Source organism: Megalopta genalis, chromosome 2, assembly GCF_051020955.1.
Source record: "Megalopta genalis isolate 19385.01 chromosome 2, iyMegGena1_principal, whole genome shotgun sequence".
In the NCBI taxonomy this organism is placed as follows: Eukaryota; Metazoa; Arthropoda; class Insecta; order Hymenoptera; family Halictidae; genus Megalopta; species Megalopta genalis.
Window position 1 is genome coordinate 22492770 of NC_135014.1, and position 23384 is coordinate 22516153.

The window sequence follows — 23384 nt, forward strand, 5'->3', positions numbered from 1 at the left end:
TGGTAATATACATATTAATGCATATTTTGTACCGCTACGATATAAACACGACTCGCAGATTGCACAGAGCTATGTACTTTCAAAATACAAAACGGTTTCCTATTGGATTTTCAGAGCAACTCGAAGCAATTTGTATATGGTTTCACTCTCAGATAGACACGCGCCTTTAAGTTAAGACGTTAAGAGTAAGAGTCCTCTGTGGTCTAATTGAGGAAATTAACTTTCATATTCAACTATGTGCATTGTGAGCTCTGTATGTAAACTCTACGATTCGAGATTTATTGTATTAAAATTTAATTACAAACCATTAAATTAAATTATTTCTATTTAAAAATTTCTATTTATTTTTCTATAAAATGAATTTTACTTGTGCTATATGCACTGATTTGTTAACACCACCTGACGATATATTTCGTACGCCTTGTGGGCATATATTCCATTTCACTTGCTTGTCTGAGTGGTTACGAAGGTAAGCACATCTTTTTGTTGTCGTTTAAAAAACAATAAATTATGACGATCACACTCCATTATATCTCAGAAACAGCTGTTGACTAAAGCATTTTTATTCAGTGCATTAAGTCATATTGAATGCCCTATATGCAACAAAGGAAGAGATACAAAGTTGTATTAGTTAAGATATAAGATAGTTCAGTTACATATAAATTTATAAGTGTTGAAAAAATAAGTAAAAACGCAAGAATATCGAAAAAAGAAAGAAATTTATTTGATAATAGTAATTGTCATCTAGCTTTTTTCTTTTCTTTGTATTTGACAATCTATCACATTGTCACTTCAGTTTATTTTCGTTAACTATATACATACACATATATGAAAGATTATTATGAAATTTATAAAGACATATTTATTTTAATTGATTTTAATTTCCTATACAGATCGCCAACTTGCCCACAATGTAGAGAGAAGACCCCATCACATAAAATACATAGATTATATTTTAATTTCTGTAATAATGATCATATTACAGATGAAATACTTTCTTTACGAGATAAAGTTAATAAACTAACATGTCAACTAGCTCAGAAAGTGAAAGATATCAAGTATTATTCAGAAAAAGCTGAAACCATAGAAAAACAAATTCCAGGGAAGAAAAGAGAAACACAAGATTTATTGCAAACCATTGATAAAATGAAACAGCAACTCAATTATATTAGAAAACAAGCTTCAGAAACAGACAGCTTGAAAAAAACTAATAAACAGCTAAGGAAAAAACTGGAAATGTATTTATTTATATTTTTTCAATTTCTTAGTTTTTCATATTCAGTGTCATTAAAATCATAATATAACTTGATTTAATATTAATAATATTCTGTAGAATATTCTCCTAATTTCATTATTTTCGCTTTGCATGCTTACAATTGAATTTTATTTTTGACATTAACTGACTTATATATAATTATTCACTGTTTCATCTTACATTATACCAAACTAACATAATAAGACATACAAACACAAAACAAAAGATTTACAATTTACTTACAGGAAATATTTCCATCCAAATATGTTTGAATTGCCACTCCCATTTTGTTTTATCAGAGAATGTATTGCATATATTTATATAATTACTTTTGCATGTATTTTTTTATTAATTAAATGTGTTTACAATGTTTGGACATATATGCTAATAATTACATATTATTTATCTCAGTATACAAACTTTAAGAAAAGCATTCCAGAAAGATATTGATGACATGGACACTGGAACAGCTGACAATAACTTTTGTATAATGATGAGGTAACAGGTTGTTATAATTGCTTGATGTTTTCAGTCTTTATAAATTGTTTTTACAGATTATATATTATATTTAGAAAAGAGATAAATAGTGTGGATTTAAGTTCAAATATGAAGAGTCTGCAGCAGAAACTTTCAAAAACTACCATGGAAAAGGAGTTTCTGTCAGAAGACACAAGTACAAAATTTGTCACTTTATTATGTAAACACAACTTAAAGTATTGTATTTATTTTTCATTGCATCTTCTTGCATCTTCTTTTTTTCCCTATGCGTCTTATTCAATTTAGAGAAGCTTTTAAAATGATGATGTTGAGAAATAATTATTAAGATGACTTACATTACTTTAATGAAAATGCATGATGTGCAAAGTGTACGTTGTCTACTTTCAAATGTGTAAAATATGTAAATACTTAAAGGTGTCTTTAATATATTGAACGAAATTGTGTACGATTTATTTTTACCATAAATTATTGTGAATTATTAACGAAGAGTATATGAGGCGATGTAAGATTACATAACTGAACGAAAGGTATAGAAAAATTGTATGTAATGATACTCATAGAACCTGACAAAATATATCCTATTATCCATAATAAACAATTGTTCCATTTTGCTCAGCTTAGGTCTAATTTTATTGTAAAAGTATGCAGAAAATTGTTTGTTTCAAATTCCAATAATTTGCTTTTCAATATTTGTATTCTTATATTGTATTCCGAGAGTTGGCGCGAGAAAGAAAATTCAAAATTTTAAATAAGAGCTATTCCAACCTTAGCATGTGCAGCTGTAAAGGCGCGTATTCATCTGAAAGTTCCTCACACGAGTTGCTCTCGCGAATACATACATTTTTGTAAATTTTGTATTCATTTCAGAGCAGCTTCGATTCATTTGTTCTTCTCGCGCAATTTCTTTATCTATATAATCAACTATAATGGTAATGTACATATTAATACATATTTTGTACCGCTACGATATAAACACTACTCGCAGATTGTACAAAGCTGCACAGATCTACTCTCAAAATACAAAACCGTTTCCTATTGGATTTCCAGAGCAACTTGGAGCAATTTATTTATATGTAGTTTCGTTCGACTCGAATTTCGTCCTATTTCTCTGCCTCTCACGAGGTGTCGGCAACAATAAAGGCGAGCCGCGAGGCTCAAAGATATCAATTCCTGCGTACTACTCTCGGTCCCGGCGACAGATAGGGAGATTTTACTAATTTCACTCTCAGATAGACACGCACCTTTAAGTTAAGAGGTTAAACTACATTGTGAGCGCTGTATATGAACTCCGCGATTCGAGATTTATTGTATTAAAATTTAATCACAAATCATTAAATTAAATTATTTCTATTTAAAAATTTCTACTTATTTTTCTATAAAATGAATATTGCTTGTGCTGTATGCAGTGATTTGTTAACAGAAACTGACGATATATCTCATACATCTTGTGGACATGTATTTCATTTCGTATGTTTGTCTCAGTGGTTACGAAAGTAAGTACATTTCTTTGTTGTCATTTAAAAAACAGAATAAATTAAGCTAACCACATTCCATGGTTCATCATGTAGAAATGATTATATTAGAAACGATAAAAAACGACCTTCTTACTCAGTACATTATGTCTTAGGTACCATATAAATATGGATGCCCTATATATTACAAAGGAAGAGATACAAAGTTACATATAAATTTATGTGTTGCAAAAATAAGTAGAAACGCAAGAATATCGGAAAAAGAAGAAAGTATATTTGATAATAATAATTATCATCTAGCTTTTTCCTTTTCTTCATACTGGATAATGGATAATGGATATACTTTATCTTACTTTCATTAATTATATACATATTCATATGTGAAAGATTATTATTAAATTTATAAAGTCACATTTTTATTTTAATTGATTTTAATTTCCTATACAGATTTCCAACTTGCCCACAATGTACAAAGAGGACCGCATCACATAAAATACACAGATTATATTTCAATTTCTGTAATAATGATCGTATTACAGATGAAATACATTCTTTACAAGATAAAGTTGATATACTAAGTCTAGAACTAACTCGGAAAGAGAAAGATGCCAAGCATTATTCAGAAAAATCTGAAGCCATAGAAAAAAAAGATGAAAGCCTGAGAAAAGAAATATTACATTATTCGCACATTAGGGATATAATGCAACAGCGGCTTAATCATGTTAGGAAACAAGCTTCAAAAACAGACAGCATGAAAAAAGATAATAAACGGCTGAGGAAACAACTAGAAACCTACATTAAGTATTTATTTATATTTTTCTTGTTTTTTTTTCAGTTTTTCATATGGAGTGTCATTAAAATGATAATAAAACTTAATATTATTTTTTACATTAACTGACTTACATATAATTATTCACTGTTACATCTTACATTATACCAAACTAACATAATAAGACATACAAACACAAAACAAAAGATTTACAATTTACTTACAAGAAATATTTCCATCCAAATATGTTTGAATTGCCACTCCCATTTTGTTTTATTAGATAATGTATTGCATATATTTATATAATTACTTTTGCATGTATTTTTTTATTAATTAAATGTTTTTACAATGTTTGGACATATATGCTAATAATTACATATTATTTATCTCAGTATACAAACTTTAAGAAAAGCATTCCAGGAAGATATTGATGACATGGACACTGGAACAGCTGACAATAACTTTTGTACAATTATGAGGTAACAGGTTGTTATAATTGCTTGATGTTTTCAGTCTTTATAAATTGTTTTTACGGATTATATATTATATTTAGAAAAGAGATAAATAATGTGGATTTAAGGTCAAATATGAAGAGTCTGCAGCAGAAACTTTCAAAAACTACCATGGAAAAGGAGTTTCTGTCAGAAGACACAAGTACAAAATTTGTCACTTTATTATGGAAACACAACTTAAAGTATTGTATTTATTTTTCATTGCATCTTCTTGCATCTTCTTTTTTTCCCTATGCGTCTTATTCAATTTAGAGAAGCTTTTAAAATGATGATGTTGAGAAATAATTATTAAGATGACTTACATTACTTTAATGAAAATGCATGATGTGCAAAGTGTACGTTGTCTACTTTCAAATGTGTAAAATATGTAAATACTTAAAGGTGTCTTTAATATATTGAACGAAATTGTGTACGATTTATTTTTACCATAAATTATTGTGAATTATTAACGAAGAGTATATGAGGCGATGTAAGATTACATAACTGAACGAAAGGTATAGAAAAATTGTATGTAATGATACTAATAGAACCTGACAAAATATATCCTATTATCCATAATAAACAATTGTTCCATTTTGCTCAGCTTAGGTCTAATTTTATTGTAAAAGTATGCAGAAAATTGTTTGTTTCAAATTCCAATAATTTGCTTTTCAATATTTGTATTCTTATATTGTATTCCGAGAGTTGGCGCGAGAAAGAAAATTCAAAATTTTAAATAAGAGCTATTCCAACCTTAGCATGTGCAGCTGTAAAGGCGCGTATTCATCTGAAAATTCCTCACACGAGTTGCTCTCGCGAATACATACATTTTTGTAAATTTTGTATTCATTTCAGAGCAGCTTCGATTCATTTGTTCTTCTCACGCAATTTCTTTACTATGTAATCAACTATAATGGTAATATACATATTAATACATATTTTGCACCGCTACGATATAAACACTACTCGCAAATTGCACAGAGCTATGTACTTTCAAAATGCAAAACGGTTTCCTATTGGATTTTCAGGGCAACTTGAAGCAATTTGTATATGGTTCACTCTCAGATAGAAACGCGCCTTTAAGTTAAGACGTTAAGAGTAAGAGTCCTCTGTAGTCTAGTTGAGGAAATTAACTTTCACATTCAACTACACGCATTGTGAGCATTGTATGTAAACTCTGCGATTCGAGATTTATTCTCATTAAATTTAATTATTTATGTATTAAAATTTAATTATAAATCATAAATTTAATTAAAAATCATTAAATTGCATTATTTCTATTGAAAAATTTCGACTTATTTTTCTATAAAATGAATATTGCTTGTGTTATATGCAGTGATTTGTTGACACCAACTGACGATATATTTCATACGCCTTGTGGGCATATATTCCATTTCACTTGCTTGACTCAGTGGTTAGAAAGGTAAGCACATCTCTTTGTTGTCACTTAAAAAACCGAGATTATATTATTTTTTGAATTTTCTTTATAGTGGAATATAGAAATCTTTATTCACTGAATAACGAATGTATTTAAAAATATTTTCAACATTTAACTTACTTTTTTTTTCTGTTGAAATGAGGATTCTCAGATCGCTGTTTATGAACACTCAGGTAAACGTCGCATGCAACGATACTTGGAAGCCTGAAAGTCAGTATACAGGGTAGGCCAAGCAACGTGATCAGCTTAATTTATTCTGTTGCTAGTGGTTCGATTTGGAAACTTTTTGAGCTAAAATAATATAGTTTAAGGAGAGATTTAAGATGATTATACCAAAGTTTTTGTTAACCCATTTTTCTCCAGAGTTGTCAACATCATTGTCAGTTTTTTATAGGATGACCTATAATTTTGTTGTACCTATTATTTAGGGGATGCTGAGACGAATTTGGCAAGCATCATAACATATAGTTCTTCTCAGAATGTAAACAAAAACATATAATCCTATAAAAAATCTTGATAACTCCAGAAAAAATAGGTTAAAAATGGTTGGTGCAGTCATCTTTAAGCATCTTTAACCACCAACTTAAAGTCATCTTCAACCATGATATTTTAGCTAAAAAAATTTCCAATCAAACCATAGAATAAATTAAGTTGATCACATTCCGTGGTTTACCCTATATAATGATGCTAACATATGGAAAATGATAATATCTCAGAAGCAGTTGACTTTTCAACCTAGGTTTACTAAGGCATTTTTACTTAGTACATTATATTCTGTGTCCTATATAAATATTGAATGATTTTTTTGAACACCCTATATGTAATAAAGGAAACGATAGTTATGTTAGTGATGTTAGAAAATAATTCAGTTACATATATATTTATAAATGTTACAAAAATAAGTAAAAACACAAGAAGATCGAAAGTAGAAAAAAGTATATTTGATAATAACAATTATCGTGTAGCTTTTTTCTTCCCTTCGTATTTGACAATGTATCACATCGTCTCATACACTTCAGTTTACTTTCATTGATTGTATACATATTCATATACAAAAGATTATCATTAAATTTATAAAATCACATTTATTTTAATTGGTTTTAATTTTCTATACAGATCGAAAACTTGTCCACAATGTAGAGAGAAGACCACATCACCTAAAATACATAGATTATATTTCAATTTCTGTAACAATGATAGTATTACAGAAGATAAATATTCTTTACAAAATAAAGTTGATAAACTAAGTTTGGAACTTGCTCTGAAAGAGAAAGATGCTAAGCATTATTCAGAAAAATCTGAAGCCTTAGAAAAGGAAACTAAATGCCTGAAAAAAGAATTAGTTAAAATAAATACTGAAAAAAATAGTGTCATTGCTGCACTTAAGCAACAGGTTAATTATTTTAGGGACCAAGCTTCAGAAACAAACAGCATGAAAAAAGAAAATGAACAAATGAGGGTCCGACTAGAAACGTACAAAAAGTATTTATTTATATTTTTTTTGTTTCTTTAACTTTTCATATGGAGTGTCATTAATTTATATTGCATATATTTTTATGTATAATTACTTTTGCATATATTTTTTTTTATTAATTAAAAGTTCTTACAATGGACATATATGCTAATAATTACATATTATTTGTTTCAGTATACAAATGTTACTAGAAGCATCCGTGGGAGATATTGATGACATGATCTCTAGAACAGCTGACCCCAACACTCTTGTTACATACATATCTGTGATGAAAAGGTAACAGGTTATTATAATTGCTTGATGTTTTCTGTCCTCATAAATTGCTTTTAAGGATTATGTATTATATTTAGAGAAATGACAATTAGTTTGAATAAAAGAAGAGAATTAAGGGCAAAATTGAGGAGTATGCAGCAGGAACTTTCAAAAACAACCATAGAAAAGAAGTTTCTGCAAGAAGAGCATGCAAGAAGGAAGTATGCAGACAATAAAATGAAATTGCAGAATTTAAATTGTTTCTTGAAAGTGTATACAATAATTCCATTACTTGTAGAAAAATTGAAGAAGATTTTATGATTTGTGAAAGCGAAAAGATGTTATTACAAAATAAACTCAGAGAATTAGAAAAGGCTACATGCTCGTTAAAACGAACATGCAACTTAGAGAATAATGCGAATAGCAATACAGACAATGTTTGTAACGAAAATGCTGTTAAAAATACAACAAGGAATGAATGCATTACGGTTGAAGATACTGATCATACAGAGAAAAATGTAGCAGCTAATTCTGTGAAAGGGGTGATTAATTTATCATTTTATATCATACAGTCTTTTATATCATTGTCCATTTTTAAGTATATGCCATTTAATTTTCAGAAAAAAGAAAATGATTCACCATATCTTCCGATAAAATCGGGAGGTTTGTATACTCTAAAACAAGTGCCCGACAAAAAACGTGGTACAAAGAGAACACATTCATCAATATTTACGATAAAACCTAGGGCTGAACAAACAAGTGTAAGAATGTATTAAATGAATGTATTTAAATGTATTTGAATGCATTTAAACCTCAGATCTTTATGCAAACTCTTATAAATTATTTAACGTAAATGTATTTGAATGAATTTTTTTGATCATACGTTTGTTATTGTACATTTTACAATTGTTTGTTGTATTGCATTTTGAAGATCTGTAGTCCAATTATAATGTATATGTACAACATATGTATAAACGCTATTTTTATAGGTACGTCCAATTACATTTGATGGATATGGTGGACATTCTAAATTTGATGAATTTCCTAGTTCTTCTGGTACAAGGGCGAAGAAAGAGAAAAACAAAGACTAAATACAAGATATAGGAATTCATTAATAACCATTAGAGAACTGTAAATAGCAATTAGAATTTGAATGTTGTTATAAATAGTATGTAGTACTCTAGGGTTAGTTAATAATATTTATAAATAATATCTATTACACATTTTTTACTGTATAAAAATAACAAGGATATATATGTGTGGCTACTGACGGATCTCTGAGATTCTCATTTTGTAACCAAATAATGACAATGTTTTCACGAATTAAAAAATTGTAATTTGTCCTTTATGCATATTAACAATCAATTTTGACTTCCTAAGACGGGCCAGAAAAAACAACCTGTCCGTTAAGTGTTAAAAAATTTCTCTCTGTTGTATGTCGCGTTAAAGTGACTAGCAACCAAATTGAAAAATAAAATTCATTTTTCTAACGGGTTTTAAGAAAATTAAATTTCTTTTACGCAAGTTATATTATTACTTCGTATTCATATTACTTCGTATTAATAAAATTTTATACTGTGTATGAAACGCTACTTAAGATGAACAAAATAAAAAAAATATTTATTTAGCTTTTATTATCTCGTGCTTATAGTTTTTTAGGAACCAAAACTTATGGTTGTCAAATTTTTGTTTATTACGAACTACATTTTTTTAATTTTTATTTGTACCTTATATATGTATAACATTACAATATAAATGATAAAAGATAAAATTATTATACAATTTTAAATTTTACTATACATGATAATAATATTGTTGCCAATACAAAATATATCTAATACTAATTAAAGATACTTAAGGTATTAACATATTATCGCGGTTTCAAGTAATCATAAGCAATAAATTAAAATATCTTTTGATATTATTACTATTTCTGTACTTAATAGGCAGTCCTGAAACATTGATATCATCAAAAATATTTGACTTATTATATCTTATTGTGGTGTAAGTTATCAAAATGCAATATCATATTTAGAGAAATTGAAATGTACTTCTTTATAGTAAAATTTTTAAAATACACTAATAGTTACGTTTCTTCGTTTAAAAATCAGTTACATAATACTTTGCTTACACTGCATAATTACTTTGTTCATAGATTGTTAACGAACTTACAATTGAAAAGAAAAAAATTGAGACTTGACCAATATATCAAGTTTAAATAATCCACTAGATATATAAGAGAACACTGTTAAGCTTCATAATAAACATAACTTGAAACATAACTAATTCAAGTATATCTGAAAATATTACATATAAATTATTACGTTCAATATTTTTTTAAATTTAAAAACAAAATTTCTAAACATATTGTAATTCTATTATATGACATTAAGCTCTACTGTCTGAACATTTAAATTAAGGATTCAAAAAAACGGACAAAGTATGGCTTGCAATAAACATTTCAACAGTATTTATATAATAATTGATTGTATCATTTTCAATAAAAATTTCTAACGATTCTTTAACTTTCAGTATGATTCAGGAAATTGCTATTGTAAGTCCCATTCTATTTATAATATTATAAGGATAGCAACATAGAAATAATTCAATGTTTATGCTACCATTAATCGAGGGGCAATATTCATTGCCATAAGTTCTTGGAAAAGTAATTTCGCTGCATATGGCAATCTAACTTGCGAAATCTGTGTTTTGTTCTTACACCCTTTACATTCGAAAGTATTATTTCTCAAATTTGCTATTGCAATCAAACCACAGAAATTACATATGTGTATACGATATGGATCTGAAACTTCGAATAAGCGTTCCCTAAGAAATTGTGCAGCTCCGTGAGAAATCTGACAATCACGCTCCATTTCACCGAAACGTAATCCTCCGTCTCTGTAAATAAATTAACATTCATACAAAAATTTAAAAAGTAAACAAAAATAGTGGAAATACTACACTTTACCTCGCTCTTCCCTCCATAGGTTGCCTAACTAAAATCTGAACAGGTCCACGCGCTCTACTATGAATTTTGTCGTCTACCATATGTTTCAAACGCTGATAATATGTCGGTCCTAAAAACACTTGAGCGTTAATTTTACGACCAGTATGACCATTATACATGACTTCATTTCCTCTTAGTTGGTAACCATATTCTTGTAAAAGTGTAGATATTTTCTGCACGTTTACAGCATCATTAAATGGTGTAGCATCACCAATTTCACCTATAAAAAAAGTATATTACAATTTAGATGCAATGTATCTAATCGCTGTTGTAATAAATTATTTCTAATGATTTATTGAAATATACCTTTATTAGCAGATACTTTTCCCTGGATACATTCAATTAAATGGCCAATAGTCATACGTGATGGGATAGCATGAGGATTAATTATAATATCTGGTGTAAGACCTTCACATGAAAATGGCATATCTTCTTGTCTATACTGAATACCACATGTACCTTTTTGTCCGTGACGTGAGGCAAATTTGTCACCAATTTGTGGTATTCTGACACTACGTACTCTTATTTTACAAAATTTGTAGCCTTCACTGTTTAATGTTAACATTACTTGATCTACTATACCAGTTTCACTATTACGTAAGAATGTAGATGCATCCCTTTTTGTGAAACGTTTTGTTGTACTATCCAACTGAAAAAATAATTAAAATTCAGCATACATTGTAAGTGTTAATCTATTATATTGCAATACATACTTCATCATCTGCTTCCGGTAAAGTAATGGTTTTCCCTATAACTACGTCATCTCCAGAGACACGAATTCCTGGAGCAATAATTCCGTCATCATCCAATTTATCATATATAGCATTGCGCATTCCTTGACATGTCTGTCGTGTTGGTTTTTCAAATTGTTCTTCTTGGTCACCTATCCTTTTAGACTCCGAATCTTTGTATGATCTATAAAATACAGATCTGAAGAAACCTCTTTCAACAGCGCTAGCATTCAAGATAACACTGTCTTCTTGATTATAACCAGTGTAACATAATATAGCAACTATACTATTAATTCCAGCTGGCAATTCACGAAACCTAAGATATTCCATAGACCTTGTTGTAACTAAAGGCTTGTGAGGATAATACAGTACATGAGCTAAAGTGTCCATTCGTACATGGAAATTTGTGATATACACGCCCATAGCTTGTTTGCCCATAGCACTTTGATAAGTATTTCTTGGACTTTGATTATGATCAGGAAATGGAATAATTGAGGCACATACTCCTAAAATCATGGCAGGATGAATTTCACAATGTGTATATGTTGTACAATAAGCATATTCCTTTTCTTGTCTTAGATCTTCAGGAGACATGGCAATCATAACAGTCTCTTCCTCTAAGGTGTCAATATACTCTACTACTCCACTGCCCACTAATTCCTGCCAACCATCATTATTGTAGTCTCTCTCCTTTAACATATCAATATGTCTCTTCTTTAGTAGCAAGTTTTGTCCTTCTACAATTAATAGTGGCCTACTAATTCTTCCTGCATCTGTATATATTCTGATTTCACGATCTCTGATATCTCTTATCATAGACACTTCTGATACAATAATGTCCATTTGACGTCTTAATTTACGTAAAGTAGCCATTAATTGATCAGGATCTCTGTGAATACCAACCCAGCAACCATTTACAAATATTTTGGTTGCATCAGCTATTGCACTTGGTGCAATTTCTTCAAGATTTTCCATAGACCACTCTTCCAAGAATTCAAGAATTGGTGAAGGTTGAGATCCGACACTAATATAAGCCATTAATGCTAAATTTTTAACTAAACCTACAGCAGCACCTTCAGGTGTTTCAGCAGGACATAACATACCCCATAATGTATTATGTAATTGACGTGGTTTTGCTAATTTACCATCTCTTCCTATGGGAGAATTCACTCTTCTTAAATGTGAAAGTGTTGATGCAAATGTCAGTCTGTTTAATACTTGAGATACACCTGCTCTAGCTTGGTGAGCTTTTTTCTGATCACCCCAATTACCAGTAGCAAGTGAATATCGTAAACCATCAGTTATAATTTTAGTTTTAATAGCAAGTTCAAGATTGAAATCTTTTCCTCTATCTATGAATTTTTGTGCATATAATCGCACTTCTTTCATCAGGTTTTTAAACAGCCCTCTAAATAGAAATGCTAGTAATGGACCAGCAAGATCTAATCGTTTGTTGCCGTAGTGATCTCGATCGTCCAATTCTCTTCTACCGAGAGATGCCGATAATAATCTATGTACCATGTAACCAAGAAAGTAGGCCTTCTTTGTTTCACAGAAATCACTTATACCAACATGTGGAAGCATTTCTTTCTGTAAAATTTCTCTTGCATATTTTATACGCTTGTCTTTTGTTACACCAGGTCTTGCACCTCTAGTACCAATAAAATTTAAAGCAACATTCTGTTCTTGTATCACAAAAGCCTCATCTAAAGATGGTTTCACCATTTCCATCATTTCAGGATCATCGAAGTCATATATAATATGTTCCAAAATATCGCGATCTGCTACAAATCCAAGTGCTCGAAAAACGATCATGATAGGAATTTCTTGCTTGATATATGGAATAATAGCAATAATACGTTGTCCTATAGCAGATTTTTTAATACTGGCTCCACTCTTAGCCATCATGTTAATCCATAATGTAGATGTAGGACGAGAACTATGTTCCAAGCATGACCGAATTTCAGATTTGTATGCATATTTACCATCTTTCATACTAAATACATAAACTGTGTTTGTTGCCATTTTTTCTTGAGCAATTAATACTTTTTCTGATCCATTAATAATGAAATAACCACCAGGATCTAATGGACATTCATTCAATTCAGTTAAATCACGATCAGATAAGCCAGCAAGCAAACAATATTTTGACCTCAACATGATTGGAATTTTTCCTATGAATGTTTTTTGATGCTGTGTTTCAATTGGATCTTCGCCATCTTTTACAATTGTTTTTGTTATATCTACATACAATGGTGCAGAATAAGTCAAATTTCTTAGCCTAGCCTCGTTAGGCATCATAGGAGATGGTGCTCCATCCTTCTCCCAATGTGTAGGTTTTGATAAATAAATCTGTTCAAACTTTAACAAATGTCTAACAGGATTTTCTATTTCACCCGAAGTATGCTGTGCTTCTGCTTGTAGATCAATTTGTGGCGAATCTTCTACAATTCTTTGAACAGACATTTCAATGAATTCATCAAAACTGTCAAGTTGTTGCCGTACAAGACCCTTTTCATCAAAATAAGCGTTAATAACAATCCAGCACGCTTCCTGCCAAAGTTTTGATGAAATTTCTTCTGCATCTTCATCATCATATTGATCTATATAATGGTGTAAATATTTGTAAATTAAAATTTTTCAATTTTATTAAGGTATAATATGTAAATAAATATTAAAAACATAATATATAAACAAAGAATGTATTAAGGTTATGTTATAATGTTAATACTTTTGAATTTCTGTATTAATAAATATTACTTTATGTTAAATTACTCACCCTCTTCTAGGGCGTACATTGTTTATTTTTAAAAGTTTTGCAAGTGTATGATTAATTATGAATATTATAATTCAACGTAGAAGGAAATTTTCGTGTGCATACAAATGAAGATGTATGCAACTGAATGTAGTAAGTGTAAATTGATGTAAGTCACACACAAGGATAAAATCCCGGCGTTTTACGGGACAGGAATGAATTTCTACTACACATGCGTACGAAAGAACAGATCTATACCCTGAATGTAGTAGCTGTAACTGTAGACTGTAAAATATCGAGCAACTTTGAAGACACAGGAAAGAGAGCAAAAACAAAATTGTATTACAAAGTATGATACAACTTATTATCATTTTCCATTTGCTCTAATTTTATAGACATTAACTATATCAAATATTTATTAAATACATAACGTATCACATTTCTCAGTTTTATCCTTGGACTATACATATATATGTGTGATCCAAGGTTTTATCCTTAGAATGCTCTAAAAGTATTATCATTGCTGTAATTTTTTAAATATCGAACCAGTTATCTGGATAGTATATAATTTATTTGAACATTATTTGAATATTAAAATACTGTAACAATTTTTACTAAATATCTTTAAGACATAACAACTTTAAGTAAAATTTTTGGAATGTAATTTATAATCCATTTATGCTATAACTTATAAAGAATGTAATCAAAATTAATATTAGCTGTGATGGAATTTGTGGAGATGTACTTGATCCTGAAAAATTAGAACCTAAAAGTAATAAAATTATATTATTACTTTCATAGATGAATTATGAGTATTTCATTTTTATTCTATGTAGTTTTTACTTTTGTCATTTGGATCTCGACTTCCACATTGTCGATAACCTAAAGTAGCTTTACGTTTTGTTGGAACATATCCTGGAATGTATAAACTTGGTGTTTCTAATCGTCCAGTAGACATAAGTTTGTTAAAATCTTCTTCCATTTTATTGACAAGTGGACCTATTGTATGTAAAGGTATAAATTATTTGTTCATCAAATTGACAAGTTCAAATGAAGCATAAGTACCTTTAAAATGTAATAGAAATTGAATGCATGCTCCATTATGTAAAGTTTTAGTTTGTCTATTATCTATAGATAACATCCATTCAGGGATTCCCATAACTTTTCGTACATCTTCTAAAAATTGTGCCCTATATTAAAGAAATAAGAAAATTTGTTTAAAATTTTCCATTGAAAATTAATTTTTACGATTCAATACAATATGTTATACTAACACTACAAAACGTGGTGGTTTCCTTATGTTTGCATATTTCACAATATCATTATCTGGTTCAATATTAGCACAAGCAAATCTATTGCTTCCAAAATTTTGATCGAAAATAACGATAGATCTTCCCATAGCTGATACTGATCCACTTAAAGGAAAATTTGAATCTGTAAAAACTTGTCTTTCTAATCCTATGTTAATGGATCCCAATCGGCCTGATAAATCTCCTATGTAACATCTTAATGGTAAATCAGAACCACATTCTTGCTTATATAGGTCATCCTATAAAATAACATCAAGCTCACTTTACTGTATTATATTTTATATTAATTGGTTTCATATTAAATATAAAGCAAATTTTGATTAGTTATACGTTTAGAGGGTCTGCCAATTGAGTAAAATGGGGATTCCATATATATCCACCTGCTACACATCTAGTGTCTTTTACTTGTACAGATGCATCCACACCAACTGGATTTACATATATCGCCCAGTTATGATTTTTTGTCTGTAATAAAGTGTACAATATCAATTATAATCTGTTAACAAACATTACACTACTGTATTAAATTAATGATAAGCCATGAATTGAATATTTTCTACTTTTCCACACACAAAAATTATTTATACCACATGGTGTCATTCTTTTATAAAAAATAGTTTTGTAAGATTGTTTTATATTTATTGTAAGATATATTACTATTTGTGTTGCTACTTGCTTATATTACTTACAATATTACGATCATGTTTACCAGGATGACGAAGTTTTACTTCGATTATGGTTTCACTTTCAGCACCATCTCTATGTACTAGTTGCGTCTGAAATTATTTATTATGATAAACGAAATCTATACTTCTGTAGTTCCTCAATTTATTATTTTACCATTTTTATGTATCCATATGCAAATCCTTGTGGATGATGAAAAGAAGCAATAGCTCTAAGTTCGCTAGCTTCAGATGGTGAATATCCTCGTTCTATAGTTGAACATGCCCATCTAAATGATAAAATAATAGAACAAATTATCAACGATCATTTATTTTAGAAAGATTAAAAATATTAATACAAATTAATAGACGAGTCAATATTATTTATAATTTCTATATTAAATTATAGTAACCTTATGTTCTTTTCTTTTTTATGGATTACTATGCTTCGACCCAGCACACTTCTTGGTCCAAATAATGGAAGCATTGTATCATTAAAAGTTGATATATATCTTTTTCTGTTTTCTAAAGTTCCAAATTTTCCACTGAGATCACCCATTTCATATTGGTCACTTGTTCCTTCTCCAGGTTGTGGTGTACCATTACTTATATTTACACCAAATGGGTTCCAGTGACCATACAAAGATGTGCCTTCACAGGGGAACTCTAAATCATGTTCTACTGAAGTCTAGAATATATAAACTGTATTAGTATTATAAAAAATGAAAGTGATTAATTTTGTAACATTTACCATGTGTACATGATATCCACTCATTTTTCCATTGAGACCATCAAGAGTTATTTCTCCATTTGTAACATCATATTCGGATTGTTGTATGAATTCCAATTTTCCTCTTAACGAAATATTTTCTCCATTTCCAAACCAATCTTTTACTACAGCTTTACGACGGTATACTTTGCTAATTCTAAATAGAAAGTTTACTAGTATCAGTAATACTATTTAGTAAGAATAATTTTTTACATTTCTAAGTTGTATTAAATTGTGTGTACATACATTGAACATGCTAGTCTTTCTCCTCTTGCACGTGGTCCATTATCGTCATATATAACTAAACTTTTCCCTATAATACTATTAGGTCCAGACAAAGATAATAGTGTATCCGTAAAGAGTTTTCTAGTTAAAATAGATGCATAAAGTTTTCTTCCAGCAATATCGATTGTACCATGTCTTTTTAAATCACCTACTCTACACGATGTTGTCTCATCTATTGAACAATGTTCAGAATGCTTTGAATCCCACTCTGCCTAATAATTTTCAACACAAAATATTAAGAAAATTGTTTGATTGAGTATTGTAAGTTACATAACTATCACATTTATAATCATGCTATTATACCTTATAAGGATTATAAGGATCTCCTGCACTCAAACATCTACCTGTCCAATTATAGTAATCTTTCCCTGGTGCATTATCGTGAATCATCCATCTAAATATATATGAAATTTTATCTTTTAAGTTTCCTTATGTAAATTTTTGTAAACATAATTTTAAATAAACATAGCTACATATTGTACCTATGCAATGCTGAGTTGTTTAAAGCATTACCATCTGCATGCACTAAATATTCAATTATAATAGTTGTGTCCATTTGAGGATCGTTTTGTGGTTGACGGAATGTTATCCTTCCGACAATAGGATATCTGTATATTACTTGTGCTGTTATCATTGCCATCTGTCCGCTATTATCTGGTAAATGGGGACTTAACATTCCACATACCCACGGCATTATACTAATATTATCAGTTTCATTATACCTAATAAGAAAAATATATGTATAATATCATAAAAAGAAAAATAAAAAATAAAACGTATGTAGAATATTACTTATGAAGAACAAGACTTCTATGAGTTACACTGTAAATTCCTGAAAGTGGAAGATATGTATCCCAATAAATTCCAATGAGTTTGGCACTTCCCGATAAGATATCATTATGGTATGATCCTTCTTTGCGTCCTTGAAGTTTTCCAGAGAGATCTCCAATAGCATATTGATCTTGAGTTCCAAGTCCTAAAATACATACATACTTAAAAAGAATATATGCTTATGATCAAATAAATGATTGAAGTCTGACTTAATTGAATGTTTACCTGCTGGTGGTACTGTTGTTTCATCTATATGACTTGGATTGTATACTTTCCCAGTAGCATTACATACAACAGCAGTGTTGCTTACAGTTTTTGTCGTTTCTGGAGGTAATTCATGAATTTTATATGATTTTATCTTAGTAGCATATCGTAATCTTGTTTCCAAATCATTTACTGGTGTTAAGGATATATTAACCCATGTTGGTTCAAATGGTGTTACTTGAGTCAATGTCATCTCTCCTTTTATACCATGAGAATTTATTAAAGTTCTAAGGAGAAGTATTAAAAAGTTTCTATCACATACAGATCACAGAATAACAGGATTATATTGCAAAATACGTAATAGAGATAGTTTTAAATAAGTTAAAATTTGAAATACTTTTACAAAGTCTTACTTGGTAGACATAGTTTTCCAGTGATTGATCTTGGTACAAACTAGGAAGGAATCATCGTGTGTTGGATGAAAGATTACTAAGTATATGAGGCGATGAGGACCAAGTAAATCAGCAGGTAGTAGAGATAGTTCTGAATCTCTGTACAAAGTTTTATACCTTTTGTTATGATTTGTAGCTACCTTTATCTTGCCTAAACGCACATCAATGTCACCAATACCTTTTCCATTACCAGCATTATCAGGATCAAAAACAGTTTGTAGAATATTGCAACTTGATTTATCTGCATTATAATGAAACATTAATTTATGAAAAGTTGATTATTAGAAACTCATAAATCAAATGTTATAAATTTTATGAAAAAATCAACCTTTGCCAATGTCGAAAATATCAGTTACATAAATCTTCCAATAATGCTCTGTATAGTCTATGCTTTGCAATTTCTGTTTGTTAACATGATGCAGATCTGTATAAATTATTGCATTAGTAGTATTATCACCAGTATTACTGCCTAGCCATCGGAACCAAACAGTTCCAGCTACGGGCCCATAGAATTGTGCTCTTGCAACTTTTTCTACATTTTTTTCCAGCACCTAAAATATTATTGATATAAAAATGTGAATCTAAAAAAGGGGTAAAAGTGGGTTTGATTTCATTTATTTGGAAAAATACCGTGATCGAAGCACAGATGATCCTAGATGAGTATGTGTCCCTAAGTATTAAGCCTTTACCCCATAAACCCATTTTTCCTGTTAAACTTATACCTGGAACTTCCACTACTCCAGTTTCATTTCCAGGCAGATCTAACGGTCCAATTAATTCTGTAAGATCTATAACACTACGAAATTGGTAAGATTATTTTCAAACAATTTTATTAAATGAAAAAGTGTTCTCAACAAAATTGGAAATGCATACATACTTTTCTCCAAGATATCGTTCGTCGCATCTATTATTTATAAGCGTATAATCAACGGGAAACTGAGTAATTGACCAATACCATTGTTGATCCGGATATTGCAAAGTAGCTTGAAGGGAAAACCGAATTCTCACAGACGTGTCCGTGGCTTTTTCGAATCGAATTTCTCCGTGCAGACCGCCAGATGAAATATACGCCGCGAGACGTAATGAATGTGCAACAGTTACTGCAGCAAGGTAATTTAATATTATAATAGAATACTTGATCGAATTATGTACGAAAATTGAATGTGAAACAATGAAACTCGATTCTTATTTAATTTCTATTTTTGTGCAAATAGGTTTCATCCTTTGATCATTTTCCTTTCAATATCTTAATCTTTGACAATTCCTAAACATGTATCAAAGCGGAATAAATGGTTTTATCCTCTATGGAATTTTACTTACTATAACTTAATAGAATAAGCCACCACATGGTTTTTTTTTTCGTTCAGAAATATTATCTAAAGCATTTCTTTTAAAAAGAGAATCATATGTCAGAACTTGACAGTCTGACTTTAACCCATACTACGAGAAACTGTTACTTTAGAATGATAAGTACTGACTCTACTGACTAAGGCAAAGCGACTTTTACTTTCTCATGTCTTCGCGCGCTTGTGGTGGGAGACCTGTGGAAAAGAGAACAATGACCTTCATGCATACAATTACAAGTAAAGCCGAAATATTAAAATTGTTATCAAATTAATAAACGAAAATCATGTAAAGTAACTAAGAAAGTATATGAACAATTACTATAAAAAGAAACTACAGCAATATAAGGTAGTGCACATGGGCTTTACACAACAGAACTTGTTTTTATAATCACTTGTGACTCATTATGATTGAAATGTTCTTGAGACATGCATGGCAGTGACGACAAAATCCTAAGAAAATCATTTTGATAGTTTCTCTTTTTATCAACATCAATTTTCTATAATACAACGTTGTAGCATCAGAACGAGTTCAATGACTTATACAGTGACCTTGAAGTGACCTCGAAAATGAACTGACGCTTGTCTTTAGCAACCGTGTTTAAATAGAAAGCGAGTGCTTTTTTTTAATAGAATATTGAAAGTTCCATTTTAAATAAAATTTGTAACAATTAGGTGATATCTTAAATATACTTACCAATATACAATTATTAAAAAAGAAAAGATACTTTTGTTTGGCTGCTGTATCTGTTACAATTGATGAAGAAAATTAGTATTATGCTTAAAGATCCGCAATCTACTGATTAGTCTTCTCGCGATATCTATTTTCTTTGCTTTAAGATTTACCATTCACGTTGATAACGAAGTCGGAGAATAAGATGGAGAATAAATTGTGCAACGGTCGTTTGAAATTTAATAATAGTTAATAGTTGATAGAATAAAAGTAATCGAAAAAATTACTAATTATTTTTGAACAATTTACTATTAAAAAAAAAGACATATGTGTATGCAGGTATACATATAAATATACACATACATATACATTGGGAAGTACTTTAATAAGCAGCGCGTAAATACTAATCCCTCCGAGTAAGAGGGTTTCTTAATATAGAACTGCTAAAAATAATTATTGTTTTCTTTCTTAGTATCAGTTTACTATTTTTTCCTAACTATGTATTTATGTTACCATTTTATTATTCATGTTGCCACAACCTCTGGAATTTAGGACATTCTTTGCATTCCCTAACTGTTTAAATGATTTTTATTTAGACAAAATGTATAAATATGAACGATACTCGATCTCGGAGATACAAAATTGAAATGCAATACTGTAAAATGGTTTTCTACATTTTCTCCTGCTTATTATAAACAATTGTTGTGAAGGGAGCAATAACAAAAAATATAATGTCAATTAGGAAGAAAGTTTAATTCAAGACAGAGAAACAGAAAATGCTTTGTTAATATAAAAGATGATCGTACAGTCTTGGAACTTGAACGATGCATTTTAAATACATCGATGTTTTCTGCTCTCGAATATCGGACAGTTATTTATGGTAACTAAGCACATTGGACATTGGTGTGCGCGAGGCACATACATACGTACACAGGAAATCCTTGCGAAGTATAATGAATTAGCAAATAAAAATTGTCTTTCGAATTCTTGTCTGTCGAAATTATTTTAACGTGCAGGCAGCTGTTATAGTACAATACAACTTTTAATAGCGATGAGATTAATAGATCATTCTATTTGTTACATATGAAATATCTGATTTTTGACAGCAACTTTAACGCTAGAAAGATAACCATATGACAACGTACGTAAAAGATACCATACGCTTCAGAGGCGCATGCTTTTCTAAGGCGTCAATTTTATACTAACAATGGATATTTATTTAAGTTAATCTAGTCATTTTAAAGGTTTGGCATTATTGTAAAAATAAAATGCATTTATATTATATTTTTTTATATTTTAAGTAATTTTAAACTTAAATCACTAGACCTCTATGAAAAATTAACAAAAATCAACAGTCTTCGCAGGCGCCTCTGCGACGTAGGTTATCTTTCTCGGGTTAAATAAACATCATGTTCGTCGAAGTAAAATGTATTTATTAAAGTATGCGCCATCGTAATTAACACGCTACAAGATTTTCAGTTCCATTATAATAGAAAATATGTTTTTTGGTCATTTGCAATTTAGATCGTTCATAAAATTGTTACTTCCACTTCTCAATTTCTCCGATGACGCATGGTGTATTCATTCATCATATTTCAATATCGTGTTCATTTTTCCATTCACACAATTTGAATTTTTACATTATTAGTATTATTTATGTGTAGGCAAATAATCTTGCCGCTTTCCCCACAAGAGACCGTGTTAATTTCGGCACGAATTATCTGCTCCATTTAAATGTTTGTACAGCGCCAATGCACGTAGTGGCAAAACGCTCAAACTGTTAGCGAAAATAACCACAAACGGTAACTGTGGCGGCGCTCATGGCAAATTCCAGGAATTGCTTATTATCGCCACCTAGCGGTAAGTTTTAAAAAATCTTTGCCGATAAATTTGGCTATCAGTTTGAGCATTTTGCCACTACGTGTTCTGGCGTTATACGGTCATTTAGACGGAACAGATAATTCGAGCCGGAATGTGCATGGTTCCTTATGGGAAAAGCGGCAAGAAACATTTGCGTCGATATAAAGTATAATACCATGAATAATAATATAATAATAATAATATTATATAATAAATAAATAATATAAAATATATAATATATATAAATAAATAAATAAAATAATATTATAATAATATAATAATAATAATAAAAGAATAAAATTGTCAATAACTGGGTTATATTTTATATAATCATTGCACAGTGGTCTAAAAATCGACGTTTTTGTGACCAAAAAAACAGTAGCTTCAGCTTGTATCTCGATGTTTTATGTCAACTGTATAAAACATTTCATCTCACTTTAAATATAAGATGAAATGTTTTATACAGTTGACATAAAACATCGAGATACAAGCTAAAGCTACTGTTTAATACTGTTTAAATAATAATTTACAACATTATCGATCACATTTCAGGATTTCGTTTAGAAGCTGCATTCGATTTTGAAATTATTTTTTCTCCAGTCTGGTTCTAAAAATATCTTGAATATCGTTAAATAATTTAATGGAATCAGCCGTTCTACGAATTCCACGAGATTTTAATATCATTCGTTCGAACTTACTGATATAATTTATATATTGCACATTATATTACATAATATAAAAAAGGGTAAATATATAAACAAATAAATATAGCTAACTTATAATCGTTAGAATTTCTACAAAAAATTCATTTAGCTACACATACTCTGCCCAAGACTATAAAATTACGAAAAAA

At 29.7% G+C, this 23384-nt stretch overlaps 5 protein-coding genes and 1 long non-coding RNA gene across 17 annotated transcripts; 3 read left to right on the forward strand and 3 right to left on the reverse strand.

Annotated features, from left to right (window-relative positions):
- Nucleotides 1-207: 207 nt before the first annotated feature.
- On the forward strand, nt 208-2201 carry LOC117220682 (E3 ubiquitin-protein ligase TRAIP). 4 transcript variants are annotated; one of them, XM_076518760.1, is made up of 4 exons: nt 208-469; nt 894-1238; nt 1667-1753; nt 1810-2201. In XM_076518760.1, the coding sequence occupies exons 1-4, from the start codon at nt 357-359 to the stop codon at nt 2036-2038; spliced, it is 774 nt and encodes a 257-aa protein (XP_076374875.1). In that variant the 5' UTR covers nt 208-356; the 3' UTR covers nt 2039-2201. The 4 variants fall into 4 exon arrangements, with proteins under 4 accessions (XP_076374875.1, XP_033326784.2, XP_076374877.1 ...); XM_033470893.2 differs by having other exon boundaries at nt 1828-2201; XM_076518762.1 differs by having other exon boundaries at nt 1501-1753; nt 1810-1992.
- Nucleotides 2202-2347: 146 nt separating this feature from the next.
- Nucleotides 2348-4921, forward strand: LOC117228265 (E3 ubiquitin-protein ligase TRAIP). 4 transcript variants are annotated; one of them, XM_076518765.1, is made up of 4 exons: nt 2348-3246; nt 3673-4026; nt 4387-4480; nt 4548-4717. In XM_076518765.1, the coding sequence occupies exons 1-3, from the start codon at nt 3134-3136 to the stop codon at nt 4475-4477; spliced, it is 558 nt and encodes a 185-aa protein (XP_076374880.1). In that variant the 5' UTR covers nt 2348-3133; the 3' UTR covers nt 4478-4480; nt 4548-4717. The 4 variants fall into 4 exon arrangements, with proteins under 4 accessions (XP_076374880.1, XP_076374881.1, XP_076374878.1 ...); XM_076518766.1 differs by having other exon boundaries at nt 4575-4717; XM_076518763.1 differs by having other exon boundaries at nt 3112-3246; nt 4387-4473; nt 4548-4921.
- Nucleotides 4301-6307, reverse strand: LOC143258818 (uncharacterized). Its single transcript, XR_013032707.1, has 2 exons — nt 6044-6307; nt 4301-5931 (listed from the first exon to the last, which is right to left on the reverse strand). It is a non-coding gene; the product is annotated as an uncharacterized LOC143258818 (long non-coding RNA).
- On the forward strand, nt 5606-8997 carry nopo (TRAF interacting protein no poles). 6 transcript variants are annotated; one of them, XM_033470888.2, is made up of 7 exons: nt 5606-5908; nt 7040-7396; nt 7572-7673; nt 7748-7870; nt 7948-8191; nt 8270-8410; nt 8639-8997. In XM_033470888.2, the coding sequence occupies exons 1-7, from the start codon at nt 5796-5798 to the stop codon at nt 8738-8740; spliced, it is 1182 nt and encodes a 393-aa protein (XP_033326779.2). In that variant the 5' UTR covers nt 5606-5795; the 3' UTR covers nt 8741-8997. The 6 variants fall into 6 exon arrangements, with proteins under 6 accessions (XP_033326779.2, XP_033326782.2, XP_033326778.2 ...); XM_033470891.2 differs by having other exon boundaries at nt 5607-5908; nt 7040-7405; nt 8270-8312; XM_033470887.2 differs by having other exon boundaries at nt 5608-5908; nt 7040-7405.
- A 321-nt stretch (nt 8998-9318) lies between these two features.
- Nucleotides 9319-14371, reverse strand: RpII140 (RNA polymerase II subunit RpII140). Its single transcript, XM_033470622.2, has 5 exons — nt 14167-14371; nt 11370-13990; nt 10963-11305; nt 10618-10876; nt 9319-10547 (listed from the first exon to the last, which is right to left on the reverse strand). The coding sequence occupies exons 1-5, from the start codon at nt 14183-14185 to the stop codon at nt 10262-10264; spliced, it is 3528 nt and encodes a 1175-aa protein (XP_033326513.2). The 5' UTR covers nt 14186-14371; the 3' UTR covers nt 9319-10261.
- Nucleotides 14372-14691: 320 nt separating this feature from the next.
- Nucleotides 14692-20191, reverse strand: Rsod (Related to Sod). Its single transcript, XM_076518756.1, has 19 exons — nt 19976-20191; nt 19533-19755; nt 19286-19451; nt 18984-19206; nt 18617-18896; nt 18225-18490; nt 17961-18144; nt 17651-17890; nt 17472-17562; nt 17130-17380; nt 16866-17040; nt 16528-16802; nt 16293-16404; nt 16142-16228; nt 15783-15917; nt 15417-15691; nt 15208-15332; nt 14986-15141; nt 14692-14908 (listed from the first exon to the last, which is right to left on the reverse strand). Exons 1-19 carry the CDS (start codon nt 20001-20003, stop codon nt 14808-14810), a joined length of 3393 nt encoding a protein of 1130 aa, XP_076374871.1. The 5' UTR covers nt 20004-20191; the 3' UTR covers nt 14692-14807.
- Between the last annotated feature and the right edge of the window lie 3193 nt (nt 20192-23384).